Source organism: Xiphophorus maculatus, chromosome 24 (genome assembly GCF_002775205.1).
Source record: "Xiphophorus maculatus strain JP 163 A chromosome 24, X_maculatus-5.0-male, whole genome shotgun sequence".
NCBI classification, from domain to species: Eukaryota; Metazoa; Chordata; class Actinopteri; order Cyprinodontiformes; family Poeciliidae; genus Xiphophorus; species Xiphophorus maculatus.
The window spans coordinates 4830386-4846786 of record NC_036466.1 but is presented as its reverse complement, the minus strand read 5'-3'; the positions used below and the strand labels follow the sequence as shown (position 1 = coordinate 4846786).

Sequence of the window (16401 nt, the reverse complement as noted above, 5' to 3'; positions counted from 1 at the left end):
ACAGTACTGTAGGTTACCGAGGAGGAATTTGCCTTCCCTGGATATGCCTCTACAGTAATTTAGACTCTGCAAGTTACCATCACAACGGGTCTACAGCCAGAGCATGGCCATAAAATCCAATCTTGGCCATAAAAGGCCAACAAACGTCCTCGTGAGATTTTCTAAGCTGGCAATCAAAATCATGAGCCACTTTAATGGAAGAACACACGCTGAGGCCCAGGCTGAGATCAGAAACTACAGACGAGTGGCAGTGTAGGAAATCTGGGAAGCAAAAAGGAGGGGGGGAAAGCATTTGATGACAAGAGTTTAAACAAATTACAAATACAAGAACATGGAGACAAAGTCAGGGGCAGATGAAGGAGAGCGGAGAATTCCTCCCTCTTCCTCCTCGTCTTCTGACAAGGAGGAAGAGACACGTGGAGCCGATTACAAGACGATGATGTCATACACATGCATGTCAGGTAACCAGGCCCTGGGCTGTGTATCACACCTGTGTGTGTGCGTGTGTCAGAGAAAGCACTGAACAAGACCAGACATCGTCCGGGACGAAGCCGGGAGAGAGATCCCAGTCAGAGGGAGACGATGGTGGGACCTTCAGACAGACCAGCGTTCATCTGAGACGGACAGATAGGAGACAATAACAGCCTTCCATCGGGTTTACACATGAATGATTTATCAGACCACTGCTTTAGTCAGTGTACACGCACACACAGGATTTAAACGTTCAACTCAATTATGTTAATAAATCAAAGAGATTGAACAACAAGTCTAAACAACAGCCTTTGTCATATGCAGCTTGTGTGACATTAGCTCAAAATTACACTTTTTTATAGAAGCCAACTTAAGGCTGACATTCTTGGCTCTTTCTCCAAGAATGGAGAACATCTATTGCAAAATTCTTTCCATTTTCTTCCTTTCCATTTTGATTTTTGATGCATAGAACTCATAGAAGCGCGCTAATAAAAAAAAAAAAAACATTATTTAGCATATATTGTCACTTTTCTAAAATAATGGCCGCAGTCTTTTCAAAAAAATGATTTATTTATTCATGCCCAATACATGTTTTGGAAAAATGTTTTTTTTTTGTTTTTTTTTTTTGTTTTTCAAAAAACACTTTTTAGGAAAAAAAAAAAAAAAAGACTGTGGCCATTATTTTAGGAAGTTGATGAACTAACTCCGCCGTAATCCGACATTGCTGATAGATGATTCGAATTAATCTGTTTTTTGTTTTTTTCTAGCACATTCTACAGATGTGTTTGGAAACTCTTACCCACTTGTTTAGTTAAACCCCAGGTGGCCACGCTGTTTTTTCACCGTTTGTCTTGACAATGACAGTGGACAGAACTGTAAAAAAAAAAGAATTTGCATCCTCAGAGATTTTCTTTTTTTGGAAACGCTGAAAATAACCCCGCCAAAAAAGACTTTCCAAACCAAACTGGTCCTATGTGGAAAACCTTTTCGCTCAATTAACTCCAAGATAGCAAAGAAGATAACTGGTGACGGGTTCAACTGCTGTGGAGGATTTTTTTTTTCCCCCCCAACTCTTCACGACAGAGAAAATTCGGTAACACTTTTATTTGAAGGAGGGATGAGGGGGCATTAGACTGACATTATACTGTCATAAACGTGACATAACAATGGACATGAACATGAAGGAGCATTCATGAATGTTTACGACTGTTGCCGTGAAATGTCATTCGGTAAATAACGGCACTATTAATGCAAATTTGCACTAAAAGTTGCATTAAAAGTCCATTGAAAGTGTCAAATTTGCATTATTTGGTTAATAATGACCTTTTCAATGCAAGTTTATATAAAAACTCTACTAAAAGTGTCAACGTTGCATTAAAAGTGTCATTACTTACCGAATGACACTTCAGTCATAAGCACTCCTTCATTTTAATAACATGTCATGTTTATGACAGAGTCGTCTCAGTCTTATGCACACCCCTTCAAATAATGTGTTACCGAAAATTCCAACGTGTCGAAATGATTTTTGAGCTCAAATCTCTCAAAGGTCGGACTTTCACTACACCATTACAGACTTCAGCTGTTCGAACATAGAGATGTAACAAGATCCAGAGAGATGAGATGTTTTGAAATTAAAACATCAGCATCTTTCGGACGGAGTTGTGACAGGAAATGCCTCGATTGCATCACCGCTTTAACAGCCAAAGGCGAAATGTCTACATCGCAATCACAGCAATAGCAACTGGCAATCGCAACTTTGGACGAATTGCCCACTTGACTTGTTTTTGTCGTTTGGAGACACGTTAGGTCATACCAAGAGTTTGTTGGAGACAAAAGTTTTGTTATTTGCAAAGCGGAGCCCAAACCTCCACATTATTCTGCACAGAGTCAGAGCAAGAGTCATTCCTTAGTGGTTACACAATACCTCTTCATCTCCCTACTATTTGTCATCTGGCAGAGGCTTGTCACAGCAAACATGTTCATGTGGCCTGCTCCCATGTTTGATCCCCGACATCTGTTTCAAGTGTGCATTACTCAGAGCCCTCGATACGTCCAGGTCCCGAAATAGAATCCAACTTTGGATGACCAAACTGTTTGTTCCAAGAGCAAACATTGTGCTGCAGAGGAATGGGAACAAACACCGGAGTTTAGAGTTGGAGCCTCATCGACGGGGTTGACGGATTGCCGGGCTCCAAACATGGCACAACACTCTTGTTTGAGGTGACTGACATCAAGCGTTGGGTTACACAAGTGTTGCACAAGCAGTTTCATAAATGCAGAGGAGAGATTGAAGGAACGCTTTGTTTAATATCAACATTAATAGGCAGGAGGGCTGAGAACCAGGACAGGGTGTTAGGCTGGACTGGTTATGCTTCTTTCTCAGTCCCTAGAAACCAGTATTAAATATAGGACAGCTGTCATATATAGAATAATAAATAGTCTGCCTCATCTGTCTGTTTTTTTTTTTTTAAATGTCTTAAAGAACAAGTCTCCATCTCCAAACCAAACCCAACTCCATGTGTTTGCATAGGCAGCTCTGGGAAGTTCCTGCTATCTTTGGCGCGGTCTTGTTCTCGCTGCCTATGAAAACGCTTTCCACACTGCCTCATTCATTGTCCTCCAGTAACCGTCTCCTCCAATTGGTTCCAAGCGGCGTGATTAATTCCCATTTCTTACATAAGCCAGCAGGTCACACCAGTTCAGCTTCAGTTAGTTTCTGAAGCGAATCGGGAGCGATACTCAGGAAGAGACCGCGTGAAATTTAGCAGTTTCGACTTTAAGGATCATCTTTGACACAGTTGGCATTAAACCCGAATGACTGTCATTATCTCCCTATTGTCTCCTCTCATTATGGTGTGCTTGATGTTTGACTGCCATCGGAAGGAATTAATGATTGAAGAAGACCGTCATTGAGTCATCTCTGGTGATGGTCTAGCCCTGCTGAGCTGTGGTGTGGGGGCTTCACTTTAATTCCCGTATCCATAATGCTTTTTGCTTTACATAACAGCCTTACCCTGTCATTTTAGATAAATCCCAGGACTCTCTATTTCCATCAGCTTGCCTGGCAAGACTCGTAACGTTTAGCAACAATGACCTCAGCCATTGTGAAGCCGTGACATACTCTGCTCAGCGGTTTGGAGGCAGGAAGACTTTTCGGCCTCGTTTTTCCAAGTTCAACATTCGGCCTAAAGAGCGCCGAGAGAGAACGCCGTCTTTTTACAAACTGTTCAGTGGGAGGGAACAACCGGTGACCATTCGTTAATATCACTGCACACCAAAGCGTTAGCTGCTGCTGTTTCAACTGGCGGTTTTTCAAGAACAACTTGCTCGTTTGTTTCATGCACCATCGGGTCCCGTTGTTGGATGAAATGGGCCCATTTTTCACCCGACAATAGACACTGACAGAGGAACCACCTCCCTGACAGACACAAGACCTGCCTGTTATATGACAAAAGGTGACTCACGGTAGGAAGAGTCCTCCAAATGTGGATTTAGTCAGCTATTCGGACAGAGTTCGCTGAAAGCGTTCTGAAGGATTAACAATGTGGCGCTGATGCAGCCGGCTTAAGGTACGACTATGAATTGGCAGGGAACTCCACTGTTTTGTTTGTGAGCTTATTCCCTAAAATCCACATTAGTACATCACATTAGTACAGTCAATACAACGAAGCAATCACTATAAAATATTTTATAGAACAGCTGTGTATTAAATATGATACTCGAGGGTTTATGGGTTGAATGTGTTTTTAATCCAAACCATGGCATTTTTAACGCATACATTTTGTATTTTTTTTCAATAGAGAAAATATGACTGTTTAAACCCATCATATTGATGTCAATCAAACCCATTTTTGGTAATGCTTTTAATTGTTACTTATTGGTTTTATTATTATTGGAGCCTTGTCCTGTGTTGAAGGACAATACAGTTTGTCATGTATCAATTATGATTATAGAAATTAACCTAGTCAGTGGAAAGTGGTGATAAAAGTGTGTCAAGTGTTTCCATGATATTATCTTTTACTCCAGATAATTATATAACCTAATGTATCAATTAAGATACAAAGAGCAAACAGGTGGTGTTTGTACATTTCTTTCTTCTTAAAAGTTTCACACTTTGTTAGCCGTTTGTGTTCATTTACTGATAAAGAAACCAATGGTGGGACAGGAGTATGACAGAAATCATAACCATTAATAAGGTAAAAAAAAAAAAAAAATGAACATGGTTGTAATTTATAGCCCAAAAAAGTGGAGTATTTCATATGAAAGGGTGGAAAATCATTTGCATCATATGGCGTATGTGATATTAAAATATCTGTAAATCACCAAGTTTAACTGAATTTGACCTTCTGACTCCTGACGTATGACTGAGCTCTTCAGATGGATGTGTACTGCTTTTCTCTTTGGCTGGTCGTTTTTGCGTGGCGATCAGGCTGACCCGCGCAGAAATCCTGATTCCACATCGCTGTCATCACCGACCGCAAAATGCAGACGAGCTGGTGTACAGCATCAAGATCCCCCATGAACCTAATCAGTAAAACTCTTTAAAGCTCACATATGAGAACTCCACTTTCGTCCAAGGCTTTTCTTAACTTTACAAAATGATTCTTGTGATTTCCTCTCTCTTTTGGCCCCATAAATGTCTGGATTTGACGGGAGCCAGAAGGAAACACTGAAACCCAAACTCTCTCCTCTCTTCACACGTCACAGCTCACCTCCTCGGCTAAACGCTCAAACGCCGCTCTCAGCGGCAAGCACTCCTCCCTTCTTGAGAGCTTCCTGCAATGCAAAGTCCCATATAAGGGCATGCTGATGATGTAATGGTCCGCGGGCAGGGAGCACATATTGTTTGGTCTAACTGTAGGAATGCCCACATTGCAGCTGCTCAGAGTGAGAGCCGTAGACGGAGCTGAGGGGTCTTTACGGCGAGATAATAAAGTCATAGCAGTAAAGCTGGGAGAGCAGGTAGGCACAATGGATGCTGTCATTTATATTCAAGATTAAAAATGAACTATTCTAAACAAGCTGATAATCAGGAGTTAGTTCCCTTCCTGTTGATGTGCTTGTAGTTTTGTGTTATTTCAGGAGAAAGTCTTTTTTTTGTTGTTGTTATAGTTTTTTTGGGTGTAAATATGGATATCAGGAGGATGTTTATGTGCGGTTTGACTTCATATTTTAACTAAATGTGGAATGGTAAAGTCATGGCTGTGCATTTTACAAATTGGCAGCATTTCTATGATGGCAGAAATCAAACAAAAAGCTTTCGGAGAAGCACAGAAAGAAACTTTAAAAAAAAAAACAACTGAATTTTGCTTTAAATACCTCATCGTATCAGAGATCTGTTGATCCAAGCAGATGTGTGTTTGGCGTGGTTTGTGTTCAGCCGCTGATCAGGCTGAAAACGTTCAAAACTGGAGTCACAGAAGTGAAGTTGAAAACGTCAAAATGAGAGGAAAAAGATTTTGTATTGAAACCTTTTTAAACTCCCTTTAAAACATTTTCTTTTAATGTCTATCCAGATGAAAAATAATGCTGCATTGTTTTTGTTTCCTCAACATATTTTTGACCAAACTTATTTTAAAAAGGCATATAAAAGCATGCCTTTTTAAATGCATAAAGTAATATTTAGTGAGCGTATTTTAAATGAAAGTTTGAGGTTTTTAACCAGAAGTTTGACATTTAAATTCACTTTGAGAAAATTCATGCTTTATATGGAAGTTTTCATAAAAAAAAAATTGAATAGGGACATTTGCTTGGTTTTTGCCTTCTTTTTAATTTGTACCATGACAGACATTTGAGGTTATGTAATTGTAAAAACTAAAACTTTTAAGCAGATATATTTTTGTGGGGGTTTTATCACATTTTTTTTTTCAGTTTTAAAACTACATCACATTTATTCCAATGCATTTCGTATTTTTATGGAAAAGACAAAAATATTTCAGAAATACTTAGACAATACAAAAACCACACATTTGATGTCACTGCTCTAATTCACGTCAATTTTATTTACTAATTGCAGTCGTTTTTGGAGGAATTTTGCACAAAACTAATTTAATAGTTCTTTACAGTTGACTTTATGTTTATTTGGTATTTTTGACAAACGCATTTTGTGTTTGTGTGTCAGTGAAAACTTTCCTCCATTTAATGAAAAGTAGGACATAATTCCTACATTTTGATTGCCCTCTGGAGGCTGACCCTGCATGTGCTCGGCCTTTAAACGCAGCCGCTGCACGGCATCAATCATTAGCCGTTCTCTATAACCGAGACACAGCTGAACATATATAACCTAAGCAGCTGTGGCGAGGGCCGGACATGCGGCGCACGCTGTGCCGCTCGGGGCGACGGGCTGAGCCACAGTTTCCAGCCTCAGACGTCCTGTAGAGAGGAAGCCTGCTGGTGAGAACTGCTCCCGCCTGGATGCTCCTTCCCCTCTCTAATAGGATTTAATGTTTGCTAAGCTCACGTTTAGGGGGGGTGGGAAGGGAAAACCTGATATTTTCAACAAAGCCAGAAACAATCCGGTGCAGCCCGCAAACTCGTCAAATCGCTCCGTGCAAATAATTTTTCCATGACACATTTAAGACTTAGGGTGGTGGTCATAGATTCCTTCAAGGGAGCTGGAGCGGCCTGCAGTGTGGGTGGTAAAGGCATGATGCTATGCTATGTATTCCTCCATGCTAACATGCTTTCAATATGAGAGGAACTCTGCTTAAAATCCAGATCTGCTGCTCGGTGCGCGTTCTGGTCCAGAGGTCAGCGACCTTGCCAATCTAGAGAGCCAAAAAAAAAAAAAAAAAAAGTCTGGAGCTCCAAAACCTACAGATGCTTGTAAATAGCTTCTTTATATAAAATATGTTTTATGGTTCAATTTAAGAACCAAATATTTATCTAAGAAAACATTCTTCTTTATCAGCGGAAGGTGTGATGTTTAAAAATGAGAGAGAAAGCGGCTGAACAAACAAAAGTATTCCAGGTATCATCTATCTGCTTCTGCTGCAGAGATGACTAGTTTAGATATTACTGGCAAACACATAGAAAACCTGCTAACATTGTCATGTCGGCTTCAGAGTTGTTGCACTGTTGCCTAGTAGCAAGGAGGTCCTGGGTTCAAATCCCAGCCTGGAGTTGGCAAGTTCTCTGGGAACTTTGGTTTCCTCTGACAGGTCAAAAACACGACTGTTGGGTTAACTGAGCTCTCTCCTCAGGTGTGTGTGTGTGAGTGTGTGTGTTTATCTCTACAATGGATTGGCAGAAAAAAAAAAAAAAACATTCCTGGTGTCATTCTGCTGGAAAACCAAGCTGGACCTTTTCAATCTAAAAATGCCGTGGCGCTTTAAACCTGTTAAAAGCCGCCGTGGACGGCATGAAGGGCAACAAGTGGTTTGGTTTCTGACGTCCCCTCTGCATGGTGGTGGTCCACTCACCGCACATGTACAGATCACATCATCTGTTAGCCACTTCATGTCTGCACTCGGTGGAAAAAAAAAACAACCAAACAACACATCACAATGTTTTAACCAAAACATGCTGTTTTATGTCGAAGCTCTACTCCAGTGAAGGACTAACAGAAATTTGCTCTTCATTAATGGCCAAAATAGGATGATATGATGTTCACTAGATCAGGATCTCGCTCTAAATTTAGACTTTGTTTTTTGGAAAACAAGCAATCAGCAGAGAATTTTGTCCTCCTTTATTGCAAAACGCATCCCTCCTTCTATTTCAGCCGATGACATCACCCAAAAACCAGCAGGAACTGAGATAAGGCTTTGAGTAAACAATGATTACAGATGGGTTTACCCGAGAGATGTGTTTGTTTTAAACGTCTCCATAGCAATAGTGCGTCTCCATGCACACAACCTGTTTCAAAAGCAGCATTTTTTTTTTTTTTTTTTAGCACATTTGCCCCTGAATGAGACGGCTGCAGTTTCCCCTTTGATTTATGACCCATGAAGAAGTTTAACAGCCGCCATGATGGTGACAAAGTCAGAAAAAAACATCCTGGAAACTGGGAAATTCATCTCAAATTCAAATAACATTTTAAAAGTCAGATTTAGCTAATTTATTATTTAGCTAATAAATGCTAAAAATACCTGTATTTTTATTTTTTGCCATGTAAATGTATGAAACTATCATTTGCCGTTTAAACCCGGATGTAAGAGGAAATGGATAAAGTACAACAACAACAAAAAAACACACACATTGAAGGATTTAAAAAGAAAACAAAACAAGTTTTTAAATTTCTACATATTTTTTCTTTGTCGTATTTGATTTGTTTGATATGTTTGGAGTTTTGTCAACCAAGTAGATCGAGGCTGTATGCATTCATATATACAGTATTAAGCCACAAAAAAAAAAAAAAAACCTGCTTTTGTGCCAATCCATAAAGTAGTGCCTAAAATCCCAGGACTAACTCATTTTATTTTCACCAGATTTTCTATAAAATATATCATCATTTTTTTTTGACACTCATTTTAAAAAAGTTCGACATTTTGTTACGTTTCATGTCAATGAAGAATCTGTTGCAGAAGGCGACTGCAGCCGTTTTTAAACAAGTTTTTGAACAGCACAAGGTTTTTGAAGAAAGTGCTCACTTTGATGCATTTGGCATAATTGGGTTGAAAAACACCAAAACATCACAGTATTGGAAAAAAAATGAAGCTCGGAAGAGTAAAAGTATTTTTAAATGGCCACAGAATAAACTTGAACCCCACACTGGCTACGCAAATGAGCTCCGTTTTGGCAGTAAACATTACAATATAATATTTTACTGGCCGCGTTGTAATATCCAGTTCTTATTTCCCCGTTTGGCAGCCGTCAATGAGAGACATGACACTGCACCCACGGCCCTGACATCATATATCACCCAGCTTCTCTGAGGAGGTTTCTATTTAAACTGTGGAGCAGGGGGAATTCCTTTAATTGCAAAAGTAGAAGAAGAAAAAAAAAAGAAAGAGAGAAGAAACGGGTAGGGCAGGCGGTGGCGGTAAAGGGTGGGGGGGCCGGTGCAAGAGGAACCCCTCAATTATGGGATTGTTTCATGCCAGAGGGCTGTCTGTGTGGAAATGCCTGGCAGCTGCTTCCCCCTGAGGGATCAATGGGCTCAGCGGCAGACGCCCTGACCGGCTTACACGTCGCGCTGCATCATGTGGAACGCGCAGAGCTCTTAACACAGAACCATCTGGTCAAATTAGCCATTAAAAACGACAAATTCTCTCCCCGAAGAGCTGAAATCGGTTAACCTATACCTTGGTGAGCTAAAGTGTCAAAATAAACTTGCTGGTGTCGCGTTTTCAACACTACACTCCGTGCTGGAGAATGTCTGATGTTCACACCGAGCCTCGCTGCCCTTGCGCTGCTGCAGTCGTGGAAAGAACTACGCCCTGTGATTTAGCAGCTCCATCAGCAGGAACTGCTAGTCGTCACTTTACGGCTTTATCACGTCCTCAATATTGCCTCAGTTCCATGGGGTTTGCATAGGTTGCGCCATAGAGTATGGACTTTGACTGGGGCATTGCAGGTTCTTGATTTTTATTCTGCTGGGATCATTGTCCTGTTGGTGGTTGTTGGATTCATTCAGCTGTGTTGTTGGTAACCTACTTTTTTCAGCCATTTCAATGGCTTGCTGTGGTTTTTTTTTTTTTTTCATAAATTTGGCATTGAACATGCTGGCTGACGCCCGGAAATTCTGAGATGGAGCTATTTGTTTTATTACTTTGAACATTTGAGGTTAACATTCTTCAATGTTAACTCCTAGGAAGATTAAAAACGGTCCTAAATGTTTAAAATGGAAAAATCTCTAACTTGAGAATGATGAATTTCCACTTTATCCCCTAAAAAACTTCATATCTGGTATTTATTTGAGGAATACTCCTGCTTTTCACGTTGAACATGATCAGGATAATCCAGTACATTTCCTGACTTCTACTATTTCCTTCAAATTTAATGGAAAAAGCAAAAAAAATTAGCTGTTTTTATCATGGCAGCACATCTTGAGCTGCTCAAACATCCACCCAACAGTTGAAAACGCCGCTTTTCTGTTTTCATATGAGATGTAGTTGGCAACAAGGGAGAAAATAATAACCACACAAAACCCATGACCGCCAAACTTCTGCTGTTTTAATGTGTTAAATTTTCTGTGACATAAAGACTTTACTCCTCCACAGCCATGATGAGAAAATAACGGTGTTTGTGTATCAGTTATCAGAAATGCGGCCCAAATTGTAGATAGAATTTACCAACATTATACTGATAGATTCTGTCAACTTGACATTTGGGTCCAGTTGATATCTATTTGCAGGTATTTTGTCCATACTCAAATGTCAAGTTGATAAATTGCATCTATAAATATAGCTATTGATTTCCATCTAAGTGCAGTAAAACATGTATAGGCTATAAATCAGTTTCTTTAAATCAAATGTTTTCTGTTTTCACAGGTTGAAGCTGTTAATTGATCAGGAAAAGGCATACCAAGAACGAAAAGACCAAGAAAACAACAAGAAGGCAGAAAGCCTAAAGGAAGAGCTGACTAAACTCAAGTCTTTCGCGTTGATGGTTGTGGATGAACAGCAGCGTCTCACTGAGCAGCTAAATCAGAAAACAGTCAAGGTCCAAGATCTCAGCGCCGGATTCTCTCAAGCTCAGGAAGAGCTGAGCTCGGCTAATGCTCGTCTGCAGGAAGAGGAGCAGAAAGTCTTTCGCTTAGAGGCTGAGCTGCGTGAGCAGGCCAGTCGACACCATCAAGATCAGGAAGCCATGACTGCCAAACTGACCAGCGAGGACGCCCAAAACAGACATCTGCGCCAGAAGTTGTCGGCACTCAGCCGGCAGCTGGATGAGCTGGGGGAGACCAATAAGACCCTGAGAAGAGCCGAGGAGGAACTGCAGGAGATGAGGGACAAAATTAGCCGAGGCGAGTGTGGAAACTTGAGCCTCATGTCGGAGCTTGAAGAGTTACAAAAAAGAGTGCTTGAGATGGAGGGGAAGGACGAGGAGCTGATCAGGATGGAGGACCAGTGCAGAGACCTCAACAACAAACTGGAGAAAGAGACCAAACAGAGCCGGTGCTTGAAAGCCGAAGTTGATCAACTGAACCACAGGATTACAGACTTGGAAAAACTGGAGGATGCTTTCAGTAAAAGCAAACAAGAATGCAGCTCACTCAAAAGTAACTTGGAGAAGGAGAGGACAGTGTCAAAGGTTCTGAGCAGTGAGCTGGAAGCTTTGAAAGTCAGAGTCAAAGAACTGGAGGCCGCTGAAGGCAAGGTGGTCAAGACGGAGCAGACCCTGAAGGAAGATCTGACCAAGTTAAAGACTCTGACGGTTATGCTGGTGGATGAGAGGAAAGCGATGGCCGAGAAGCTGAAACAGATGGAGAACAAGGTGCAAAGCAGCGCAGGCAAGCTTCAGGCTGAGCAGAACAAAGTTACATCAGTCACAGAGAAGCTGATAGAGGAGAGCAAGAAGGCATTGAGGTCAAAGGCAGAGCTGGAGGAGAAAATGTGCTTTGCAACAAAAGAGAGGGATGACTTGAAGGCCAAGCTAAGAACCGAGGAAGAGAGGAATAAAGATCTGGAATCTAAAGTCAATATGATGAAGAAACGGTTGCAGTCACTTGAGACAATTGAGAGGGAGTACCTGAGAAGCAAAGCGAAAGAAGAGCAACTCAAGACACCTCTGGCAAATCGTTTCCAGCAAGAAGACAACAAAGTCAAAGATTTGACGCAGGAGGTTGAACATCTGAGACGTAAACTAAAGGATATGAAAGTGGCAGAGGAAGACTCATTAAAAACGCCAGAATATGAAACACTGGAGAAAAAGTTTGTCAATGAACAAGAAAGAGCCAAAGCCTTGATGGAGGAGCTGGAAGTATCCAGAAAAGAGCTTACAATGTACCAACTGAATGAAAAGAAGGAGTGTAACCAAGAGCATGTCCTTTATAAACGCTTGAAGGAAGAGGAAGCAAAGTCTAGTCATCTGTCCAGAGAGGTGACGGCTCTGAAGGAGAAAATTCATGAATACATGGGAACAGAGGAGTCTATCTGCCGAATGAAAACTGACCACTCCACTCTGCAGAGAAAACTGACCCAGCAGGAGGTGAGAAACAAAGAACTCGCCCGAGAAATGGAGACGCTAACTCGAGAGCTGGAGAGATACCGACGCTTCAGCAAAAGTCTTCGCCCAGGCATGAATGGAAGGCGGTTTTCAGACCTTCATGTGTCGACCAAGGAGGTTCAGACCGAGCCACTTGACTTCATGTCTGCTGACAGCAAGACTATGGTTCCGCTGGAAAGAGCGGTGGTCAACGGTAAGCTGTATGACGAAAGCGAGGCTGATGATGGCACAAATTATAGCAACGAACTGCAGCTCACCAAATATAGCCCGTCACTTATGAACAATGTCAACAATCTCAACAACAACCTGAGGCGAGCAAGAGGCCCATTCCTCAAAACCAAAGACGCTGCCCATCAGGTGAACGGCAAAATGCAACCACGCCATAACGGCAACCACGTCCAGACTGGAGATGTGGTGTTGACCCACTGTCCTGGGCAGCCGCTGCATATAAAAGTCACTCCTGACCACGGACACAACACGGCAACACTAGAGATAACCAGTCCCAACACAGAAACCCTTCAGTCATTCACCAGCACCGCCGTCATACCCACAAGTGGAGGACCCCCCAAGCAGAGAATTACAATCATTCAGAATGCCTCGATTTCCCCTACCACAAAATCCATTTCTCCGACAACTAAATCTAAGTGTTCCTCCATCTCAGATGAACCGTGCTCCCCAGATAGGGCCCTATCACCTTCCACTATGACTACTTACTCCAGAGCCATGACCCCGGACTCATGTGGTTCTGTAACACCAGACCGAGCTATGTCGCCGATACAAATTGTCTCAGTGACAACAGGAGCGCAGGATCACTCCCTCCCCGCAGAGCCTGTGGAAGTCGTTGGTGGGCACGCCGTCTTCCGTGTCACCCCGGAAAGGCAAAGCAGCTGGCAGGTGCAGAGGTCCAACAGCTCGGGGTCAAACGTCATCACCACGGAGAATAACAAAATCCACATCCACTTAGGAAGTCCGTTCATTCAGGCCGTCAGCGCCCCTTCACAAGTCCCTGGACTCCAGGAGCAAAAGACTCAGATTATTGCAAACTGCAGCACTCCCGCTGCCAAAGGCAGCAGTAAAATCACGAGCAGCATCATGATTAAGCCCACATCTACCCCAATCCAAAGACCGTCACAGATTACAGTAAGTAATGCCTATGAGTGACCTCACAGTTCCCAAAACTCGCCATCCCATCCTTAGTTCTGAGTTCTATCATCTTTAGTGCTAACTAGACTTAGAACCTTGTCTGTTTCCCTTCATACATAAGTTTGAACAGAATGTTGGATGTTTTATTTTTGGTTTGTTTTGTAGTGTGCAATAAAATGATTACATTTTTTTTTTTTTTTTTAAATAACCGCCTGCATGAAAAGATAAGTACGATCTGCTTTGACACCAGGTTCTAACTCATGTGCACTTACTGTATTGTACTCAGTGGTCCATTCGCCATGTAGTCTGATTCACACTGATGTATCATGCCAGTTTTTATTCATCATATTTCACAAACTACATTATGTCTGAGCTGTTTGATTGTTTTGTTCTTTTTCTTTCTGTTTGGATAATTAAAGTGTGCAAAACAAAAAAAAAAAAGATTTTGTTTCAGTTTGTCATCCATGCTTGCTGATTTGATTTATCCAATAAAACCAGCATGCTTTGAATTCAATTAAAGATTAAAGCGGAAGGTAATTGTCTGCAGATTTCATTCTACTCGTTTTTGCTGCATGTTGACAGGGTTACGGCCCCATGTGGTCAGTTAAAAACCTCTTTCACAGATACAGATAGACAAACTCTCTTGGACGCTCACGTGTTTGCTTGCCTGACCTAAAATCATAGGCTGATGTCATAGTTTCTTAATGCATCCAGCGCCCAGAAACCCAGTGAGTGAAAATGAAAAGCAGGGCGATGTTAACTTGGAATTCCTTCGGAATGGAAAGTCGGTTTTAAACCTTTAGACCTTAACATGGTGCAACCATAAAGCTGCTGGTGGAGGGGAAACCATTGCTTGGCCCAAAAATAGCTCTGGACTTACATGTGTTCCTGAAGCACAGGCACATGAGAACTATTACTAAATTTAGTATGTTTTTAATTCTGTATTTTTACTTCTGTTTTTGTGATTTTTATTTTATTTAAAAAAAATTTGCAATCAAAATAACTGATTTTCATGGTGCCACTTAAGAAATATTTGCAAGGAATATTGAGAGATGTGTGAAAAAATATGGGGCTGAACAGTTGTGCGGTTGGCAGAGCTGTTGCCTTGCGGCAAGAAGGTCCTGGGTTCGATTCTTGGACCGGGGTCTTTCTGCATGGAGTTTGCATGTTCTCCCTGTGGATGCGTGGGTTCTCTCTTGGTACTCCGGCTTCCTCCCACAGTCCAAAGACATGCCTGTCAGGTTAATTGGGCTCTCTAAATGCTCTCGAGGTGTGAGTGTGTGTGTGTGTGCATGGTTGTTTGCCTCTGTGTTGCCCTGCAACAGACTGGTGACCTGTCCTGGGCGAACCCCGCCTCTCGCCTGGAACATTAGCTGGAGATAGGCACCAGCACCTCCCGACCCCACTAGGGACAAGGGTGTAAGAAAATGGATGGATGGATGGATGGATGGTGTGAAAAATAATTTCTCCCACTTTCATGGAGAACAGGGGAAAACAGCTTTTGCAGATCTTTTCTTTTCTATGGCCTTTCTATGGAATTCTGTTCGATTGGAGTCTGTTTAGTTCTCCTTCTGGGATTTTAACCCACTGAAGTAGATTTTATTGGCAGACTTTTAACCAGACAATCAGAAGAAACAAAGTCATATCAGTGGGAAAATCTGCATAAGGGTGAATATTACCAGAAAAAAGCCATAAAATTACTAGAAAAGTTGTTTAATGAGAAAAAAGCTTCAAAGGAGTTAAGAAGAACTGATGCGACCAGTTTGTTCGAAATGGGCAAAATTGTTTCAAAGTCCTGCTTCTGATGTTAATTTAACGCTGATGTACGAAAAGATGAAATATTTCTTTATTTGTAAAACCAAAGTATAACTTGACAACTTGCTCAACATTCCTCATTTGGGTTTGTGATTATTTTTCACAGAGACGTTATAACCTTTCTTCTTTATTTTCCTAATATCCCAGTTTTATTCTCATATTAATCCTCCTTTAATCTCAAATTATTACAACTTTTTTCTCCAATTTTAACAACTCTGTTCTGGATATTATGAAATTATTGTTACTTTATTCTCATGTTGTTACAACTTTGTTCCGGTCATATTCTGGTCATATGACTTTATGCTCAAAATATAACAACTCATTCTCAAATTATTACAACTTTACTCTTGAATTATTACAATTTTGTCCTGTGACACTATGATTTCATGTCATATGATTTTATTTTCATAATGCTATGACTTCATTCTGGTCTTTTTTTTCTTCGTAGCCTGGCTCTAATACTCAGTCACGCATTTTCAAACTTCTCTAAGCCAGAGAACAAACCTGAACGCAGCAGAACTCCATGAGGAGGCCAATATTTTTCACAGCGCCGCTAAGGCTGTAAAAGATCCCAAACATGCATCACTGTTGGAAAGACGTGTGAAGTAAATTCCAGCTCCAACACAACACACACACACACCGGTCACAAGATGATGAAATAAAACATTAAACTAAATGAGTGAGAGGAGGCACAGCTGTGGAAACCAGACCCAACGTCTGTCTGGGTGCGATGAAACCTCTCCGGGTCCAAACAAGATGCTATTCATTAGAGAACCACTTGATAAACCACCAGCAGCTGAGCCGTCCGTCTGCGACCTCAATTACCCCCCTGACTCACTCACCACTTATCTGATTCATAAACCG

At 41.4% G+C, this 16401-nt stretch overlaps 1 protein-coding gene across 3 annotated transcripts in view; it reads left to right on the top strand.

The window, feature by feature from the left end:
• Nucleotides 1-16401, top strand: part of LOC102217042 (filamin A-interacting protein 1-like) — a 66968-nt gene that overhangs the window by 45202 nt on the left and 5365 nt on the right. For 2 of the 3 annotated variants that reach the window (XM_023329611.1, XM_023329612.1), the window contains exon 5: nt 10902-13719. In XM_023329611.1, the coding sequence (XP_023185379.1) occupies nt 10902-13719 (2818 nt within the window). Of the gene's footprint in view, nt 1-5348; nt 5434-10901; nt 13720-16401 lie in introns of those variants that run through there. The other variant, XM_023329613.1, reaches the window with a different exon arrangement.